The sequence below is a fragment of the Urocitellus parryii genome, chromosome 4, assembly GCF_045843805.1.
Source record: "Urocitellus parryii isolate mUroPar1 chromosome 4, mUroPar1.hap1, whole genome shotgun sequence".
Taxonomy (NCBI): Eukaryota; Metazoa; Chordata; class Mammalia; order Rodentia; family Sciuridae; genus Urocitellus; species Urocitellus parryii.
The window spans coordinates 14,997,821-15,013,726 of NC_135534.1; the positions used below are offsets into that span (position 1 = coordinate 14,997,821).

General features: G+C 38.4%; 3 protein-coding genes across 3 annotated transcripts; all 3 read left to right on the forward strand.

The window, feature by feature from the left end:
* Positions 1-331: 331 nt before the first annotated feature.
* LOC113195119 (olfactory receptor 5B12-like) lies at positions 332-1,228 on the forward strand. The gene has a single exon (XM_026406531.2). The coding sequence runs from the start codon at positions 332-334 to the stop codon at positions 1,226-1,228; it is 897 nt and encodes a 298-aa protein (XP_026262316.2).
* A 3,193-nt stretch (positions 1,229-4,421) lies between these two features.
* Positions 4,422-5,366, forward strand: LOC144254189 (olfactory receptor 5B12-like). The gene has a single exon (XM_077797209.1). It carries the CDS (start codon positions 4,425-4,427, stop codon positions 5,364-5,366), a length of 942 nt encoding a protein of 313 aa, XP_077653335.1. The 5' UTR covers positions 4,422-4,424.
* Positions 5,367-14,050: 8,684 nt separating this feature from the next.
* Positions 14,051-14,992, forward strand: LOC144254190 (olfactory receptor 5B12-like). Its single transcript, XM_077797210.1, has one exon. The coding sequence runs from the start codon at positions 14,051-14,053 to the stop codon at positions 14,990-14,992; it is 942 nt and encodes a 313-aa protein (XP_077653336.1).
* The last annotated feature ends 914 nt before the right edge of the window (positions 14,993-15,906 follow it).

A 15,906-nucleotide genomic window follows, 5' to 3' on the forward strand; every position in this document is an offset into this window, starting at 1 on the left:
AGTGTGCCTTTCCCCCCACATCCTCACCAACATTTATTGTTGTCTGTATTCTTGATAACTGCCACTCTGACTGGCATGAAATGAAATCTTAGAATAATTTTGATTTGCATTTCTCTAATTACTAGAGATGTTGAACATTTTTTCATATATTTGTTGATTGAATATATATTTCCTTCTGAGAAGTGTCTGTTCAGCTCCTTAGCCCATTTATTGATTGGGTTATTTGTTTTGTGGTGTTAAGTGTTTTGAATCCTTTATATATCCTGGAGATTAGTGTTCTACCTGACATGGCTTATTGCAATAAAGAATACCAGACACCAGAAAAGCTGAAATGAGTCCAAAAGACATAAAAACAGGCCACCGTGGCAGCCACAGTCAGCTCATCACTCTGGTTGGGAACCTGGGCATGATCCTGATGATCCTGCTGGACTCCCGTCTCCACACTCCCATGTACTTTCTCCTCAGTCACCTGTCTCTGGTGGACTGCGTTTATTCTTCAGCTGTCACTCCCAAGGTCATGGCGGGGTTTCTCACAGGAGATAAGATCATTTCCTACAATGCTTGTGCAGCCCAGATGTTCTTTGCAGGCTTTGTCACTGTTGAGAGTTTCCTGCTGGCCTCGATGGCCTTGGATCGCCATGCAGCCGTGTGTAAGCCCCTGCACTACACCACCACCATGACGAGCACTGTGTGTGTCCTGATGGTCACCACCTCCTATGCCTGTGGGCTTCTGCAGGCTTCTGTCCATGCAGCCTTCACATTCCATCTCTCCTTCTGTCTTTCCAATGTGGTCAATCACTTTTTCTGTGACATTCCCCCACTTCTGGCTCTTTCTTGCTCTAATATCTATACAAACGAGATTGTGCTTTTCATATTGGCAGCATTTGATACTTTTTTTTTAACTCTCTTGGTCATCATCTTGAGCTCTTACCTGTTCATTTTGGTTGCTATTCTGAGTTTGCATTCATCTGAGGGACAGAAGAAGGCTTTCTCCACCTGTGGGTCCCATCTCACAGCTGTTTCCATCTTCTATGGAACCATCGTCTTCATGTACTTACAGCCAAATTCCAGCCACTCCATGAACACAGATAAAATGGCATCTGTGTTCTACACGATGATCATCCCCATGCTGAACCCCCTGGTCTACAGCTTGAGGAACAAAGAGGTCAACAGTGCATTCAGGAAGGTTGTTGGAAAAGCAAAGTCCTCACTAGGCTTAGTCTGTTAATTGTATATTTCTTACAAACAATTTGGAGCATTCATTAGGCATCTAGTGTCTAATAATATTATGTAATTACAATTGTTCCTTTTCTCTCATTTCTCTGAGTAGTTCTTTCATAATGACAATGCTTCTCTTCGTGGCTTGTAAATATAATTAGGTGTTAGGGAAATTTGCATGTCTTTTTTTTCAGAAATAATATGCCACTTCTATTTTAAGAACCAGATTCTAATCCTAGATACTGTAGGATCCCACGTATCACCACACCATTAGAGTGAAGTCCTTTGCAGGTAATCCTCATATATACATGATACCAATTCTCAATTCTTAAAATGTAAAATAACATCATGATTCTCATATAGTTCTCAGACATACGTGCTCCTAAGAATCATATTGAAAGATTGTCATCGTGCAGAATACCAGGATATAATTCAAAATAATATCTTTATATATTTTTGTAAAATTAATAAATCTATAGTATGATCATTCATTATCTGCATCTTCTTGAATCCTAATCTTCAATATAGCAGAAGGTTCAATAAAGAGTTGAATAATGAAAAATACCCTATAACCAAACCCATTTCAAATAACAACAACAACAAAAAAGACATACTTAAGATGAGGGACAAGCTACTTACTCTGATTTACATGATGTTACAGACTATGCACACGTGTTGAGATGACTTTGAATCCCATAAATGGGAATGTTACATACTTACAAAAAAAATTGTTTTAAAATGAGAGCAAAAAGCCAGGCCCAGTGGTGACTGTAATCCCAGCAGCTTGGGAAACTGAGGCAAGAGGAACACTAGTTCAAAAGCCAGCCTCAGCAAAAGCGAGATGCTAAGCAACTCAGTGAGAGACCCTGTCTTGAAATAAAAAAAAAATATGACTGGGGTGTGACTCAGTGGTCGCGAGCCCCTGAGTTCGATACCCTGTACCCTCCCCCAGAAAAAGAGAGAGCAAAAAATCTCCCTGCAGCACCTCTACAGTGAAAAGACAAATCAATATTTTGCTTAAAAATAGAATAAATGAAAGAAAAAGTGTAGCAGGAAGGTTCTAGACCTTTGAGAAAGCCAAAGGTGAGAAAGATTGCATGAGGTCATGGCCTCACCCAAATCAGAGATTTTTACCAAGGATTTTATTTTGTTGCCTAATATGACTGTGGCACAGCTCATTGACTGATTGGGCCCTTGTTCCTCTAAGATTCTATCCCCTGTGTCCTCACAAGCACTCTCAGCCAAAAGGCACACACCACCCTCTGCTATCTCCAGACAGGGTCAAGTTAAGGGGCCAATGTGGGAATCAAAGTCTCCAGAGATCTCCACTCTCATGGCACTGCTTCCCCTGAGAGTCCTGTGGAAAGCTGCCATCTCTGGCTTGGTATTTGCATGAGCACAGCCCACGTTCTCTGCCACAGAACAGAGCTCCATGGTGGGGAAGGAGACTCTTCTGCAGGATGAGTTTTCCGATGTGGACTTGGGGACAATGGTTGGGATACCCCTTGATTTGTTCCATCTCTTATCTGTTCCAAGCACAAAAGTAAGTATTATGAAAAGAGCATATCTGGTTACAAGTCTAAGGGGCCATAGAAAGCCTAACCCTTTTTATTTTACAAATGAAAACAAAATGAAAAGTAAATAATGTCCAGTTAGTGTATACAGCAGCAGCACAGGCACTTATTGCTGGTCTTCTCACCCCTAGTTCCCTGCTCCCTCCTCCCACAGTGCTGCTCTGCAGCAGGCAGATGTGCACGCTCACTGCTTTGCCTTACATGAATGGCTGGGAAGATGGTTAGACTGAAGGGGAGAACACACTCCTCATCTTCCTGCATCGTGAAGGTGCTGTAGGAGTACAGGTGCAGTGATTACAGCTCCATTTCTCAATTTCAAGGGTTGTGGCTGCTAAAAGGTCTCTTTGACCATCTATATTGTTAGCCTGCTTTCCTTAAGATTGTCAAAGTTTGGACATTCAATATGGTTAGCTGAATATTCTGCAGTAGCCAAGAAAAGCTGAGATAAGCTGAATAATGGCTCCAATGGCTTTATTTGAAAATGTTAGTGTCATGGTTCTCAAAGAACTTTCATGTTCATTATCACATAAGAGCCTAGGACGGGGAGGGCAAATTACTTTCAATTTGCATCTCCTCAGAAAGAAGGGCTGCATCATCCATGATATGAATGTGGCGGTTGGTTAGTCCAGGAGAGATGAAAAGCACTCAGTTTTCACATTTAGAAGTGTCTCTTGGGCTGGGAGGACCTCTCATGCTGTAACCACAGCAGCACTGTGAGCTGGCACCTGAGCAGCCCAAGGTCAGTACAAGCAGATACACCAGATGGCTTGGTAGAGGACACAGAGTTTCTAGGACAGAACTCTACTATCTTCCTAGTCTACCTCCCCACATTTAAAGCAAAGATATAGCCAATGGCAGGAAATGGAAAACATCAGTGTATGTAAAAATAACAATTGTGACATAAAAAGGAAAGCCATAAATGCTTGATTCAACATTTTGAAAAACATTTTCTACCATTTGTATGCACCAAATGACACCAAAGCACCACTACGTATGTGCCCATACGTTATGAACACTCTATAAGGACCTCCATTTAAAAGGAAGTTCCAATTTAGGACCTTCATGAATTAGAGTTAAAAACAGGAGTATCCCTAGAGCAGAGCCACAAGTCATGGTATATGTTCAGTTATTATAAACAGGTTGGGTAGAGAACTTTCAAAGAATACAAATCCATTTGAAAGTTTTGCTCATATCACACACCAGAGATGAACCAAATATTTTGTAGACTGGGCTTTCTGCTGATTAAACTTTCTGTGTTTATTTTGGACTAGTGTGTTTGCAACATATTCCAAGTAGTGATGAAGACTCCAAAGTGTTTTGTTATGATAAAGAATGCCAGACACCAGAAAAGCTAAAATGAGCCCTATTGTCAAATAAGGACTACCAGGAGAGCCACAGTCAGCAATGACCTTCCACACCTACCTGTACCACTTTCCATGACAAGAAAGACCTCCCTCAACCAAACTGTTGCTAGCATTAAGTCCACCTCTTTCACAGACTCCTCCAGGATCAGGAAGCTATACATAAGCAGGAGTCCCTGGCCACACTTAGCTCTCATGGTGGTGCACAACTTGAAAGATTTGATTTCTCATCTTGTTACATCCTTCTCATGATCATTCCCAACTGACTTTGATGGAAAATATCTCAGAAGTGACTGAATTTATTCTGGTGGGGTTAACAGATGCCCTCGAGCTACAGGTCCCCTTATTTATTCTCTTCACCCTCATCTACCTCATCACTCTGGTGGGGAACCTGGGCATGATCCTGTTGATCCTGCTGGACTCCCGTCTCCACACTCCCATGTACTTTCTCCTCAGTCACCTGTCTCTGGTGGACTGCGTTTATTCTTCAGCTGTCACTCCCAAGGTCATGGCGGGGTTTCTCACAGGAGATAAGATCATTTCCTACAATGCTTGTGCAGCCCAGATGTTCTTTGCAGGCTTTGTCACTGTTGAGAGTTTCCTGCTGGCCTCGATGGCCTTGGATCGCCATGCAGCCGTGTGTAAGCCCCTGCACTACACCACCACCATGACGAGCACTGTGTGTGTCCTGATGGTCACCGCCTCCTATGCCTGTGGGCTTCTGCAGGTTTCTATCCACGTAGCCTTCACCTTCCATCTCTCCTTCTGTCGTTCCAATGTGATCAATCATTTTTTCTGTGACATTCCCCCACTTCTGGCTCTTTCTTGCTCTAATATCTATACAAACGAGATTGTGCTTTTCACGTTGGCAGCATTTGATACTTTTTTCACTCTCTTGGTCATCTTGAGCTCTTACCTGTTCATTTTGGTTGCTATCCTGAGGATGCATTCGTCTGAGGGGCAGAAGAAGGCCTTCTCCACCTGTGGGTCTCACCTCACAGCTGTTTCCATCTTCTATGGAACCATGGCCTTCATGTACTTACAGCCAAATTCCAGTCACTCCATGGACACAGATAAAATGGCATCTGTGTTCTACATGATGATCATCCCCATGCTGAACCCCATGGTCTACAGCTTGAGGAACAAAGAGGTCAACAGTGCATTCAGGAAGGTTGTTGGAAAAGCAAAGTCCTCACTAGGCTTAGTCTGTTGATTGTGTATTGCTTGCAAAAAAATTAAAACATTCATTGGGCATCTAGTGCTTAATAATATTATGTGATTACAATTATTTCTTTTCTTTCATTTCTCTAAACTGTTCTTTAACAATGTGAATTTTTCTCTTCATGATTTGGAAATATAATTAGGTTTTAGGAAAATCTGCATGTCTTTTTTCAGAAATAAGATGCTGCTCCCAGTTTAAGAGCCAGATTCTAATCCTAGATACAATGGGATCCCTCATTATAACACACCATTAGAATGAAGTCCTTTGCATGTAATCTTCACGTGTCTATGATATCAGGCTTATGTTTTTAATTCTTAAAATGCAAAATAACATTATGATTCACATATACAGCATAGAGCCATAGTTCAGATGTTTGTGCACCTAAGAATCATCTTGTAAGATTGTCATAGTACAAAATACCAGGATATAATTCAAAATAATATCACTATATATTCCTTGTAAAGTCCATAAATTCACAAGATAATCACTCCTTATCTGCATCTGAGAGTCAATATAATAGAAATACCAATGACGACTTTGAAATTAAAAAATTAAAAATACCATAGAACCAAATCTATTTCTTCTGTCAATTTCAGATATCAGAAACAGAGCTCAGAAAACAGAGTTTTTATTCCAAATATATTGACATTTAATCCTTACCTGAGTTCCACATAGTAGTCATGTCTACCAAACTTGTTGTATAACAATATGTCCTATTGTAGATGCTTCTATATGTTTTTAAATAAAAATGACAAATTAGTAAAATTGGGAGTTTATGTCTACAATATTTCCAGGAGTAGGATTAGGAGGAAAGGGCAGGTTTTTCCCCACACTAGCAGCTGGAATACTACCTTCTCACAAGGTGCTGAGGGTCAAGATCAACAAAGACAGGAAATTCTCTCAGGTGTGATACAAAGAAAAGAAAGAATATTGTTGGTCACTCAGAACATGCATGCAATCTGGCACGATCAAAATCACAACCAGGACTTAGTTTCCTATTTTAAAAAGCAAACTACAGGACTAAAATGAAAGGGGAATTGTAAGTGTAAGAAGCACTGGTATCAGTTCACACTTCAGACCTCTCATCTTTCACTGGGCTCAGATTATTTTATGAATCCTTAAAATGCTTGCTTCACTCAATTAATGAAATGTAATAGGAAATTAAATGATGAGAAAATATGTGATTGGTGGTTACACTAGTAAGGAAGTGAGTGAATGTGTGGGAGCAAGGGAGCTGAGTCTGAATACCTGAATCAGCACCAAATTGGATGTGTTAATGACTGATCACAGGATTCAAGGGCTCCTTGTTTTATGTGCCTAGGGGAATGACATCTGTTAATCCAATTTACAATATTCTCTCTTTGTTTGCCCATTGTTATAAATACCAGGCATGTTTTCACTAACTAAACCCAAAGCCCGTATCTAAGGATGTAACCCACATGGCAACCTGCAGGCTTATGGAGCATCATGAAATTCAAAGAGTAGAACATGATCAGTGCAAATCAAACCAACAACAGTCAAGATTAGGATGGCCAATACTTTTAGGAAAACTTGTAATTGTGAAAATGGAGTGAAAGGAAATGGACCCCACTCTTCTGTGTCCATTGGGCCAGTAGCCAGATGGGAGCTGAGGGCATGAGGACTGACATTTTTCTAAAGCATTACCATATGTCACACGTTGTGTTAGATGCTGACAATAAGGATATTTATTTCTCAAAAAGACCTCACAAATGTGGCTGTCAATCCATGCAAAGCCAGATCAAAGAACATAATGTTTTCTCTGAGGAACTCTCGATGGGAAGAAAAATATCTAGAAAAGAGATTACCAGCTACCTAACAAACATAAGAATACTGATTCATGAGTTCTCTCTAAAGAAGTCACCTCAAACTGTACTAATTTAATAATGAAGAATAAAGTCCCCAATATGGTGCAACATGTACAAATTGTGTAATTACTCTGTATCTCTGTTTCTCTGCTTTTATTATGTGCACAATAATGCTATCTACTCCATGGGGTTGGGTGACCTTTACTGAATAGGTCATATCAGGTATTTAGTACAAAGCTGGTCCTTCTGTAAAGAAATAAATGTATGGTTATTACACCTTTAGCAAAGGAATGAAGAATTGGACCATGTCTTGCCTCTATTACTCTCTATTACTGTGCTGCCTCACTGTTTTTCTCTACTTCTTCATATTAAAATATTTTTCAACATGGACTTGCAGACAGACCTATACCTATCCACCTAGGGACACATTCCTGAAGGCAAGAACCTTCTGAGGGAACCAGAACAGGGACAAATTGCTTCGTCCCTTTAAGATAATCAATAAGAAATGTTTAACTATCTGATCACAGAAACAGAATCATCTCAGTTCTTCTCTGTGTTATCCAGGAAATGTGTTGACAACCCTGACCTTTTTTGTGCATCTCATCAACCGTACTAAAATACTCATAGAAAAAAATCCCCATAAATAATCACATAAGTGATATTCTTTATGTTATCATTAAAAAGGCAAATAATTTTGGATGTTTTGATTGGATTAAACATTGTTGATGAGGGAGTTAAAAGTTTAACTAATTCAAGTCAATTTATTGTGTCATGCTTTGGTATTTTTAATCAGGGACAAATTAATTTCCATCAGTAGTTGCCTATGAAACATCTGATACAAAGTAATCAGAAAACTCTTCTTCCACTGCATTAAACATATACAATTGCATAGCATACATTAATAAATTTGTAACTGAGCTCAAATATCATTTTCAAATTTGTTGTCCAGAGAAATACAAATAATTATAAATGAGAGATGAGTCTGTGATTTACAGAGCATAGAAGTAAAGAAACTAATGAGCCCTTGATAATAATTGTCTCTCAAAAAAAAAAGGAGTATACACACTCAGGATAGATTTCCTAGGAAAAAAGAGCATGAAATCTATATTGATTCCTTCCAATGACCAGAAGCCCTATTTTGTTTGTCTCTTTAACCAGTCCTCGTATCTCTAGAAAAAAAAAATAATAAATTGGATTATTCAATTGTGAAAAAAAAAACAGAAATAAACTACCACTGACAAAACTGACTCACTAATATAAGAAATGTGAGTATTAATATTTTGGGCCATTAAATCTGCAAAAGAAGTAGACATAGATCTCTTCTACATTAATGAAAAACAAAATAGGTTTTCATGAAATGAATTTTCAAATAATTAAGAGTATGTTAAATGTAGGAGATTCTACCCATGAAAGTCAGGAAATATAAGGAACAGAATCAACCAGACCCAAGAGAAGATACATATTGTATCTCAAGAGAAATAAATAATAGTGCAACACACAAACATTAAAACTAAGATTCTTAAAATATTCATGAATTATGAAGGAATTATGTGAATTAAACAAGAATAGACAATAAATGGAAGGAAAATAAGTGCTCATTAATCATTATTGGATGTTGTTGTTGTTGTTGTTGTTGTTTTTGTTGTTTTAAGCACATAAAAGCCCTGGATATAAAGTTTAAATTATCAAAAAAGTATAAAATTTTAAAGGATGGGTTAAACATCAACCTAAACAAAACTGAAGTCAGAATTAGCATGTAGATATTAATTTTGACAATATTTAAAATACTCCTTTAATAAAAGAGATGGAAAGATTTAAAAAGTATTTTTAAAAACAAGCAGATCAGACTGAGAAGCTCCAACATAGACCTATAAGAAATTAGAGAAGGAAAACTTTGTGATACATGGAAAAAAATATTCAAAGTAATAAAATCAGACTGACATCAGACTTTCCATCGAAATCTATAGAAGTCAACAGACAGTGGAGTCACATCTGTAGTATTCTTTTTGTAATATCTCCTTTTCTGATTTGGTATCATGGTGATACTGCTTTTATAGGATAAATTTGGAAGTATTCTTCCCTTTTCCATTTCATGGATTAATTTAAAAGGCATTGACATCTTTGTCAAGAATCAGGTGACTATATCTGTGTGGGTGCATCCCTGTCTTATCCTCAATCTCATTGGTCTATGTGTCTATCTATGCCAGTAACATGTTGATTTTATTATGATAGCATCAGAGTAGAATTTGAAATTTAGTAGTTGATACATTCATCATTGTTCTTAATGCTTAGAATTATTTAGACTAGTCTAGGTTCATTGATTTTCAAAATGAATTTTAAGAGTTTATTTCGAGGTCTGTGAAGAATTACATCAGCATTTTGGTGGATATTATACTAAATCTGTGAAGCATTCCTGTTGGTATAAATCATTTGCCTTTCTTATCAGTGAGAAAAATAGACATCTATATAGTACTGGACAACATCTGCATTCACATGGGAAAAGAACAAAAGACAGAAAACCTACTCTTGCAAATATATTTTCTAGCAGTCTTAATCCATCAGTGGGGGCAAACCTTTATCACCTAAAAACTTCCCCTAAATTCCTACTTTCCAAACACCATGGCATTTGGGGTTATGTCGCCAGCACTGGGACTTGGAGTGAAAATGCAAACCATTCCAGTTGCCATTTGACCCAGCAATTCAACACTGAAATGTGTACCCAAGAGAAATGAAAACAGGCTCACACAAATATTATATACAAATGGTATCATTTTAAGAAGTAAATGGTAGGAAAAATGTTCATCCACTAATGAATGAAATAAATAAAATATGATAAATATTTACAATGCAATATTCAACAATAAAAGGGAAGAGAGTGCAAATACATGCACAAAATGGATAAGCATAAAAACACTCTAAATGAAGAAAACAGTGTAAAATAACCATGACCACGTCATATGATTTTATTTATATAATATGTCCATTCTAAGCTATTCTATAGAAACAAAATGTAAGTGATTGGTTTCCTAGGATTAGGTAGAAATGTAATGAAACTATACCAGGAAGATTCTAGACGTTTGAGAAAAAGCTAGAGGTGAGAAAGATTGAATGAGATCCTCACTTCACTGAAGCCAGAGACTTTATCAACAATTTTATTTTATTGCCTAATATGACTGTGACACAGCTAATAAGTTCAGGGTCTCTTTTGCAGATGTTGAAGATGTTCTTGAATTATTTTTCAACTGTCATAAAACTCTACATTCGCATTTAAAATTGGTGAATGTTCTGCTCTGTTAATTATATTATGACAAGGTTCTTATGTAAACAAAAAAAATGAGTGTGAATAAGGGGATTAGTTCCCAAAAACTTATCTGAATTTTTTAAAGATTTTTAGTTTATTATATATGATATTAGGTAGAATAGATTTTGTCACATACATAAACAAATAAAGCCAATACCCCAACGATTGATTGAAAAGGACAAGAATTTTTTCTTTGCAACTAGGTGCACATCACATGGTGTCTAGGACAGTTTTGGTCCTTCTCAACATGCTCACTCAAACACCCAACCCAATGGGAAGTTGGTCTCCTGGAGCTCCTCCCTTGGGAGCAGAGACTCCTCAGCTGCCCTGGTGGAATGAAAAACAACAGATGGGCTGTGCATAGATTTCACTACACCTCGACTCAGGAATGACACACACTGGTGATTCCCTTGTCCACTTGATAGAGAAGGTTGATGGCTCTGTCAACTTCAAAGATTCAGAGAAATGGAGGAAGTCGATGTAGTATTTCAGCACTACTATTTTTCTTCCACTTCCAAAGTCAGTTTTAATCGGTGATAAAATGGTAACACTTAAGCTTCTTCACTTCTTCATACGTGTTACATATCATGCTTAGATTTCTATATCTCATTTCACCTGCATGCTTCTCTTGTGAGAGATAAAGAATATTATTACTATATTTTCCCAATTGATATACTCAAGTTTTTTAACACTAATTAATTGGCCAAGTTCAAAAAGTGGAATAGGTGATAGAAGTAGAATTTGAATTGATATACATGGCCACACAATTCTAAATCACAAAACTACACTTGACTGCATTAATGAAAGAGATAATTCTACCTCAAGCAGTGGGATTAGAGGTGGAAAAAATGGAGAAGAAAAGATGGATACATTCTTAAAATTTAAAAAGAAGGATTAACTTATTCCTCCTATTTATAGTAACACACTTGCACATTAGAGTTACTATTATCTAATATAACATATTGCATGTATTAAATCACCAAAATGCATTTTGAATGATCCCACAATAATGAAAAAAGACAGATATTTAAGATGAGGGATGTGCTCTTACTCTGATTTGCATGATGGTCTTTATACATATATAGTATGTATATATGCCATAAATGGGAATATTACATACTTACAAAAAATTGTTTAAAATGAGGGCAGAAATAGCCCCATACTACCTCTGCAGTGGAAAGACAAATAGATATTTTGTTTAAAAAATAGACTAAATCAAAGAAAAATTATACCAGGAAGATTCTAGACCTTTGAGAAAAAGTTAGAGGTGAGAAAGATTGCATGAGATCCTCACTTCACTGAAGCCAGACACTTTATCAACAATTTTATTTTATTGCCTAATATGACTGTGGCACAGCTCATTGACTGATTGGGCCCTTGTTCCTCTAAGATTCTATCCCCTGTGTCCTCACAGTCACTCTCAGCCAAAATGCACACACCACCCTTTGCTAGCTCCAGACAGGGTCAAGTTAATGAGTCCATGTGGGAGTAGAGGTCTTCAGAGATCTCTGCTCTCGTGGTACTGTTTTCCCTGAGACTCCTGTGGAAAGCTGAATCTCTGCTTGATATCTGCAAGAGCACAGCCCACATTATGTGCCACAGCACAGAGCTCCACGGTGGGGAAAGAGACTCTCTTGCTTTTGCAGATGTGGACTTTCACACAATGGTCTAGATACCTTTTCATCTGTTCCCAAACAAAAGTAAGTATCATGAAAACTGACAATCATTTCTTGGTAGAAGTCTCAGGGAAATAAAATGCCTATCCATTAAAAAAATTGGAAACAAAATAAAAGGGAAATAACACCAGGTATGGTAAACAGCAGCAGTACAGGCACTTATTGTTGGTCTCCTCACTCCTGGACTCCTGCTTTCTTCCCTATAGCGCTGCTCAGTGGCATCCAGGTATTCACACCCACTGCCTTGCCTTGTACTAATAGTTGGGGTGATGGGGTCAGACTCAAGGGGAAAACACACTCCTCAGTTTCTTGTCTTTTGAATGTGCTATAGGAGTACCGGTACAGCAATTACAGCTACATTTGTCAACTTCAGGGGTTGTGGCTCCTGAAACATCTCCTGGACCAGCTGCATAGTTAGACTGCTTTCATTAAGAATGTCAAAGTACAGACATTCAATATGGTTAGCTGAATATTCTGCCATAGTTGAGAAAAGCTGAGATAAGCTAAGCAATGCCTCCAAAGGCTTCTTTTGAAAATGTTATAGTGTCGCTCTGCCCTCTTCCTCTTCTCTCTTTCTTCTCTCTCTGTTCTTTCTCTTTCTCTCTGCTCTCTTCCTCTCCTCCCTCCTCCTCTCCTCTCTGCTTCTCATTTTCTTCCCCTTCAGGCAGCCCCCCCCCAATAAATATCTTGATTGAAGAAAATGTTAGTGACATGTTATCAAAGAACTTTTATGTTTATTATCACATAAGAGCCCGGAGGGAGGGACACATTATGTTCACCATAGCTATCCTCAGCAACAGGGGCTACATCATCCCTGCCTTGAATGTGGCAGTTTGTTAGTCCAGAGGAGATGAGGGTCACTCCGTTTGTCAGTCAGATGTGTCTCCTGAGCTGAGAGGACCTCTCATGCTATAACCACAGCAGCACCATGAGCTGGCACCTGAGCAGCCCAGTGTCTGTACAACCAGATGCACCATGAAGGATGGCTTGGTAGAGGACACGGAGTTTCTAGGACAGAGCAAATGGAACTCTACTGCCTTCTCTGTTCTACCTGCCCAGAATTAAAGCAAAGATATGGACAATGGCAGGAAATGGAAAACATCAGTATACAAGAAAACAATAATTGCCACATAAAAAAGAAAGCAATAAATATTGCTTCAACATTTAAAAAAAATTTTCCACCCATTTTGAGGCACCAGAAGACATGAAGACTTCACTAAGCATGTGTGGATACATTACAAACACTCTATGGGGAGCTTTTTTTTTTTTTCAAGGAAATTCCAATTTAGGAGGTTCATGAATTAGAGATGAAAGCATGAGTGTCCCTAGAGCAGGGCCTCAAGTCATTGCATATTTTCAGCTTATTATAAACAAGTTGGGGAGAAACCTGTCAGACACTGGATATGCATTTGACAGATTTTGCTAGCATCATACACCAAAGGGTAACCAAATATTGTCCATATTGGTCTTTCTGCTGATTAACTGTTGTGTGTATATATTTTAGAAAAGAGTATTACCAACATATTCCAAGTAGTGAAAAGGACTTCTAGATGCTTTATTATCATGAAGAATGCCAGACATCATAAAAGCTAAATGGAGCCCTGTAGTTGAAATGAGGACCTCCAGGATAACCTCCGTCAGCAATGACCTTCCAAACCCATTTATAACACTTTCCCTGAGAGGAAGGACCTCCTTCAACCAGCCAGAGCCCAGCCTTCAGTCCAGCTGCTTTCATAGACTCCTGCATGGACAAGAAGCTACACATGACCAGGAGTCCCTGGCCACACTTCAGCTCTCATGGTAGTGCACAACTTGAAAGATTTGTCTGTTCATCTTGTCAAGTCTTTCTCAAGATCATTCCCAACAGCTTTCATGGAAAATAAATCAGAGCTGACTGAATTTATTCTGGTGGGGTTAACAGACGCCCTCGAGCTACAGGTCCCCTTATTTATGGTCTTCACCCTCATCTACCTCGTCACTCTGGTGGGGAACCTGGGCATGATCCTGTTGATCCTGCTGGACTCCCGTCTCCACACTCCCATGTACTTTCTCCTCAGTCACCTGTCTCTGGTGGACTGCGTTTATTCTTCAGCTGTCACTCCCAAGGTCATGGCGGGGTTTCTCACAGGAGATAAGATCATTTCCTACAATGCTTGTGCAGCCCAGATGTTCTTTGCAGGCTTTATCGCTGTTGAGAGTTTCCTGCTGGCCTCGATGGCCTTGGATCGCCATGCAGCCGTGTGTAAGCCCCTGCACTACACCACCACCATGACGAGCACTGTGTGTGTCCTGATGGTCACCGCCTCCTATGCCTGTGGGTTTCTGCAGACTTCTGTCCATGTAGCCTTCACATTCCAGCTCTCCTTCTGTCGTTCCAATGTGATCAATCACTTTTTCTGTGACATTCTCCCACTTCTGGCCCTTTCTTGCTCTAATATCTACACAAATGAGATTATGCTTTTCACGTTGGCAGCATTTGATATTTTTTTCACTCTCTTGGTCATCTTGAGCTCTTACCTGTTCATTTTGGTTGCTATCCTGAGGATGCATTCGTCTGAGGGGCAGAAGAAGGCCTTCTCCACCTGTGGGTCCCATCTCACAGCTGTTTCCATCTTCTATGGAACCATCGTCTTCATGTACTTACAGCCAAATTCTAGACACTCCATGAACACAGATAAAATGGCATCTGTGTTCTACACAATGATCATCCCCATGCTGAACCCCCTGGTCTACAGCTTGAGGAACAAAGAGGTCAACAGTGCATTCAGGAAGGTTGTTGGAAAAGCAAAGTCCTCACTAGGCTTAGTCTGTTAATTGTGTATTGCTTGCAAAAAAAAAAATTTTTTAAAACATTCATTGGGCATCCAGTGCTTAATAATATTATGTAATTACAATTATTCCTTTTCTTTTATTTCTCCGAATTGTTCTTTTACAATGTGAATTTTTCTCTTCATGGTTTGGAAATATAATTAGGTTTTAGGAAAAGTTGCATGTCTTTTTTTCAGAGATAAGATACCACTCCCAGTTTAAAAGCCAGATTCTAATCCTAGATACAATAGGATCTGACATTGTAACACACCATTAGAATGAATTTCTTTGCAGGTAATACTAATATGTATATGATATCAGGCTTATATTTTCAATTCTTAGAGTGAAAAATAACAACATGATTCACATATACAGCATAAAGCCACAGTTATCATATGTTGATGCCTCTAAGAATCACTTGAAAGATTGTCATAGTGCAGAGCACCAAAATCTAATTCAAATCATATTACTCTAAATTTGTGTTAAATCCATAAATCCATAGTATGAGTGCTCATTATCTGCATCTGCTTGACTCTGGAGCTTCAATATAAAAGAAGGTCCAATGATATTTAACCATGTAATCAAATCTATCCCCTCTGTCAATTTCACATATCAGAGAAAAAGTTGAGAGCAAGAATTACTTCCAAATATATCAATATTTAATTCTTACCTGACTTCTAAAAGTAATCATGTCTAAAAAACTTATTGTAATAGCAACATTTCCTGTCATACATTCCTCTATATGTTTTCTTAACAAAAACAACCAGAAATTTGTAAAACTGGAAGTTTATGTCTGCATTATTTCCAGAAGCAGAATTAGGAGAAAGAAAATTAGAGCAAATTCTTCCCCACACTATCAGCTATAATATTGTCTTCTAACATGGTGCTGAGGTCATGATCGACAAAGACAGGAAGCTTTT

Bases quoted from the DNA above. Each gene is read 5' to 3' on its own strand.
- LOC113195119 (XM_026406531.2), top strand. From the start codon at position 332: ATGAGTCCAAAAGACATAAAAACAGGCCACCGTGGCAGCCACAGTCAG.
- LOC144254189 (XM_077797209.1), top strand. From the start codon at position 4,425: ATGGAAAATATCTCAGAAGTGACTGAATTTATTCTGGTGGGGTTAACA.
- LOC144254190 (XM_077797210.1), top strand. From the start codon at position 14,051: ATGGAAAATAAATCAGAGCTGACTGAATTTATTCTGGTGGGGTTAACA.